The sequence below is a fragment of the Trichoplax adhaerens genome, genomic scaffold (assembly GCF_000150275.1).
Source record: "Trichoplax adhaerens TRIADscaffold_4 genomic scaffold, whole genome shotgun sequence".
NCBI classification, from domain to species: domain Eukaryota; kingdom Metazoa; phylum Placozoa; class Uniplacotomia; order Trichoplacea; family Trichoplacidae; genus Trichoplax; species Trichoplax adhaerens.
Window position 1 is genome coordinate 2,667,840 of NW_002060946.1, and position 6,000 is coordinate 2,673,839.

General features: G+C 30.5%; 1 protein-coding gene across 1 annotated transcript; it reads right to left on the minus strand.

The window, feature by feature from the left end:
• Nucleotides 1-5,349: 5,349 nt before the first annotated feature.
• Nucleotides 5,350-6,000, minus strand: TRIADDRAFT_55437 (uncharacterized protein; the record flags this gene model as incomplete). Its single annotated transcript, XM_002111894.1, has 1 exon — nt 5,350-6,000. One exon carries the CDS (start codon nt 5,998-6,000, stop codon nt 5,350-5,352), a length of 651 nt encoding a protein of 216 aa, XP_002111930.1.

A 6,000-nucleotide genomic window follows, 5' to 3' on the forward strand; every position in this document is an offset into this window, starting at 1 on the left:
CATTTCGATTTAGGGTACCGTAATATTCTATTGGATAATATGTATTTCAAAGTATTCCAGAAGCTCATACATATGCTAATTCATACGGGAAGTATTTAAAGTGAGAATAGCCTGATCTTTTTTATATTCTTAGTATTATTGATGACTGAATTATATTAATTTTACACTATATGTGAAGTAATAGTAGTACGGACATTAAAGGGAAAAGGGAATAAATTCTTTTTTCTGTTTACTTACATTGTTGATAATATTTCATTAAATAATACTTGTTTCATCTTGATCTAGAAGCCTATACGTATATAGCTTCATATTGGCAAGCATTGATGGGGTAAAGGGGATAGCTGTAATTTATTAAATTTCTTTGTAATATTAATGACCGAATTACAAGCTATTAGTTTCATAGTGATTCTAGAGTTGCGGTAATCTGAATATAATAAGGAAAAGGGAAGAAGTACTTCCTTTACGCTTACATTTAGGAGAATATTTTATTGAGTAATGCTTATTCACTTTGATCCAGAAGCTCATACGCAGTTTACACTAGTAATTATAGTATTGAAAGGGAAAGGGGATAGATGCGCTTCTTTTATATTTTTACTACATTAACGTAGACTGAATCTATATATGTCATATATATGTTAGGGTTGACATTAACATACATATTTCATAGCGATTCTGAAGCTACGGTAATGCGGATATAGCTTATGCAAGTAGACACCCAAGGGAGAGAGGGACTGATGCTGTTCTTTTGATTTCTTAACAAAATTAATCAATTTATGTTCGTTTTACCGCAATCCTGGAATTTCATTTTTGCACTAGCTAATTTTGATGTAGAGTTAAGGGTATAATGTGATATGCAGTGCAAAATAAGGGCAGCATGACAAGGTACGTTCAGTAGATATACAGTCCAATTTTCCAAATTTGCAGTACGTAAAAGTACTCTTCTAGTGAAATATGCTACACGTATTTACCATTAAAGTAAATTAATGATATCAGTAGTCTTCGACATATTTTTAGAATTCATATAGCTGATATGAAGGAGATTGAACCGCATGCTGGAGGTATTTACTTGTAATGTAAATAATAATAAGGAAAAGTCAATACTATTATATTTCATTTTTAAGCATTAAAAATTAAACTAGCCCACAAATCAATAGCTTTAATAGATCAAATCATTTTATTCGTCCGCCTATCTTACTGTAGTTTGCTTAAGATACATTGCTATAGTTGTGAATAGTCAGTTGGTAGATATCAATCTGTAAAACTACTTTTAATCCGTACGGTATTTAATATTGCTATACTTCACATACTTTACAATTTAGAAAGGTTTAGTATACATGCGTATCGCTGAAAATAGAATTAAAAATATTACATTTTCTGTACTGATTTAACACTGTCTTAATTTTAATACAAGATACATTGTTTAGCTATCCTACCTACAATATACTGTAACCATACTTTTAAAGCCAGGACTTTTAATAACTGCAATTACTATTAATAAATAGAAAATTTTTACAAAAGAATTGTTGTCTTGCACATTTTCTAACTACGAAATTGTATGCTTATTTTCCGTAGATAAGTTACAAAAATGAATACTTATTCTTGCTTAATTGCATATATAGTTATTTGCATATCAGAGACAACCAACAATGTGATTATTCGACTATCTCGATAAAAACTAACATCATAAATATGGTTACAAGTTGTGTTGTTAGTTGAGCATTTAATAAATGAGAAATATTTTCTCTAGATAGTTAGCGTTGAATTATTATCGTAGTTTATTGATGGCAATACTGTACGTATAATAAATGGTAGGATATCCAAGCAGCCAACAAAACAAAACTTGACGACATAATAACAGTAGAAAAACGTTCTTTGTGATTCAAAGATCAAAATGAAAGTAATCTTATACTAGAAAACATTAATTATAAATGTCTGTACTACGCCTTAATAATATTTGTGCGCTGGTATAAGATTATTAAATAAATTCAAAGAACCCTTTATTAACTGCTTTGAATAAAAGAACGATGACTTAAATTTATGGGCAAATATCAATCAGAGTAGCAAGGCTGCACTATCTCTTTCTTTTCAGTCTGATCGAAAAAGAAACTAAGGGTATTTTATTACAATGTCGGTATTTATTAGTATAGTGCATGAGCCATCGTTGAAGATAAATACATATACGAGAGTATAAAGATACCAGATCAACAATAAATTATTAATATTAAATTCAAAAATAAGAGATTAGAAGATCCTTCACTACAATCCATATTAAAATTTAACCTGTCACTGTACTATAAAATTTTAGTACCCTAACTACCAGATTCTTCTCTCGCGTGAAAATATTTACGTGAATGAAGGATGTCTCTGATCTATTCTTTAGTTGCTTCATTTATGTATCATCGTTGAATGAAATTAGTTGAATAAGACCATAGCCGTATTGATATCCAAAACTATTTTTGAAGTTTAATCGTAATCATTACACGCTATCTATCTTATATTGCTGGATAAATCCCAAATACTTTTAAAAGTTTATTTGATATACTAGAAATAATGAGAGATATTTTTATCGAAAAACACATGATCTAATTAGTTGCCATGCTAAGGTTAATACTATTGATATATTTCAACATAAATACGAAGAGTTTAAATTTAAGGAGGACGGACGAGTGATGTGTCGTAATAATTTGGTCTATACAGTACAAAATGTGGTTGGCCAAGAAATAAATATTCGGGTTATATTATCCACCTTATTACGTAGTATTGACATAGATGGGAATGATTTATTACAGCTCATAATGTAACCGTAAATTGATCAATCAAGTCTAATATTCTGAAAATCTAGTTTTCTTCTTTACCCTATTTTTTGAATATGAAGGGATATTTCTATCCAGCAAAATCGGATAGATTTATTTGCTATCAATGGAATTTAAAGTAATTAAATACTTACATAAGTTAAATGTAACATTCGAGTGATCGGCGCCTATATTAACGTTCGAATAGTAAGACAAAACGATTTATCTCGACTAGATAGAAATGCTCTAATCTTTTAAATGATAACTTTAAAAATGATAGAGATAATAGTATGATTTGAATCGACTTGATAGATCGCACTAGAGTATTTCCTTATAGTATAGAAAATAGCAACATCTTTAATAAAAATTTAAGGCAATCTCTTTAATTAAAGATGATCATAATCGAATTTAACAATGGTAAATATCTCATAAACTATATTCGTATTTCATTGATATTCTCACTTTTGTTATTGCATTTGTAGGTAAATAATAAATAAGATTGAAATAAACTCAATTCTATGCAAAGATTTGAATATTTAATATGATATTGTCTAGCATGAAAGAGAAATTTAAATGTGATATCGGGTATTGCCTTTGTACACTTATTCTTATATAAGATATATAACCTATCATCATAATTGGCTCTATAACAAAGTAATTATCTTCTTTTAATTATTACTTTGGCTACTGTGAGAAATTAACTACACTAATGTGCGAATATGTGCAAGATTAAGTTACACAGTTGTTTCCCTCTTCTCAAAACGAGAATACACGTTGGCGATACTTTACTTCCTTCTTATTCCTCTTGCTAATTACTTCGCATTGGATGGACTACAGCATTATAATTAGGATAGTATGAGGTGGTACTAAATGTAAAATTTTATGTTGCCGCTAATCTGAAATACAGATTGCCTAAGAGAACTACTAGAGTCACTACATAGACTATTTTAGCCAGATGAAATTGAGTATAATTAATATCAATCGTATCGAGCTTGGATTGATCTCTTCTTGCTTATTGGCACGGTTAATAAGAATACTCAGAAATCCAAATGATAAAATGAATCATTGGTTAATTTTATTAATTATTGTTTTTGTAGTATATATCGAGATCGATTTTAATTACCGTAATTAATTAAGTTCGCCTCGTCATGACGTTCTCGTTTCGAATTTAACAAATCGATTTTAAATGTTGTAATAGAAGGATCCAAAGAGTGTCATAGGAAAGCATACGTAAGCAAAACTGAGAAAGAATCCAATATGTACTGACAGTGATAGCTAAGATTATAACTATTTACTTAATGCCACGATAGAGATCCCTTCAAGTTCGATCCTGCTTAGTTTTTATGCTAGAAGGGGAAAAATGAAGCGATATTGAAATAAGATTACGAACAAATTATAAATGATTAATTTTGTCGTATACATGTATACTGAATCGTCATATTATAAAGAAGGTGGTATAACCTGAAATGTTTGATATTGAAAGCGATACATTTTTGAAATTTGCTATCGGTTCAAGAAAACGTAAAATAATTTATTTAAGAGTAGATATTTCATATTATAATATCGCTACAAAGCTATTTTATATAGCAGCATAACTTAATGCTCTAAATCATTCATATAGAAAGATTTAATAAATAAAAAAGGCATAAAATTTTATCAATGGATTGATTAGATCTAAATTAATGCTGTAAAGACCGATATGTTGCATCACTTCTTTAGAATGGCGATTACAACAATATTTATGGATATACAGTATAATTGAAATGATTAAGGTAAGCATGACTCATGTATGCTGCTCTAGTGAGGATAGAAAGAGTATCCGACAGACATCCTATCTGTAATTATAACGTTGGCTTCAGCAGTGTTTTCCCACATTTTAAGAATAAAGAAAATAGGATGCTATCTTTATTTGGAATGATTATAGCCAGCAGTTCAGCACAATAGACTTTAGGGATCAGTTCTATAATTAATATCTATAGAAGCAGATGGAATAAACGTGATGAAATGAGCTAGAAATATCCAATGAAAGCTGATTTCAATAAGAGAAGTAGTATCTGATTAATTAGTACATTTTCATTTAATTAAAATTATTGGGGACAAGGTGGATCCTTTTAAAAGTAAATTCATTAGCCTGTTTTCCAAATATTTTTTTATTTATCTAAGTTGCCAATATTCGCAAATAGTGTCGGCATAGAATGGCATAGTAAAATTCTACTTTAGCATTTTTGAATGCCGGATTTTATCCATAAATATTACAATAATTATAGCTATACATAACTTATTTCTTGCTTGCTATCGTCAACTTTATATGCTAGTGCCGGTGTAACCACAGCTTTATTTGTCGATATGAAGTACGATCAATTGAGAAATTTGATCCATAGTCGGCTGGGTACAATGTCCAACTTAATTGACAATACGATTATTGTACATTGCGTAGAAACTATCAGAAAATCCACGGTGATTAATTGGCGATAAAATACACTAGTAATAAATTATAAAGATGGCTGAAGAAATTAAAGGATTGTAGCCACCAAACGACTATTTACAATAATAACCATTAGGGTAGTAATTCAGCACTGCTACTGCTTCGAATTGTAGGTAGGCTACGAATTCGCCAGGTACGTGTAGGTTGTTTGTTTGTGGGGCTAGCACTGGTAGAACACGTTTCAACTAAGGATTCATCAATGGATGATGATGATGATGGTGCTACACGCGTTGGCCGTACTGATTGAAGGCTAAAAGCACGCTTACGATCTCTAGTTGAACAATATTTGGATTGATTGGTAGATGATTCGTCGGAGTATTTATTCCATAAATAAGTTTGAATAGTACATTTCATAATACTGGGTAGTTGTTTACAGTCTGTTTCAAGTAGGGCAGCATCACGAAATGTTAAGATAATTTGTGCTGTTTCATCGGGTGAAATTTTACGAGCTAAAATTTCTAATTCGTCACGTTCAACATCCGGTATCCTATCATTTTTGAACGAATTTGTTGTTAACCAACTATAATCGGCATTTAATTCTTTCTGCCTTAATTCACGTTGACGTTGGCGAGTTGCTTCGCTTACCTCTTTGATACATTCGACTACCTCACTAAGTAAAATTTTAACGACGTTATCAGCTTGACGACGATGGGCTGATTGATGACATTGATGATTATGGTTGAATTTGAAAAAGGAATTTAAGCGTATCATGCTGGTAACCAT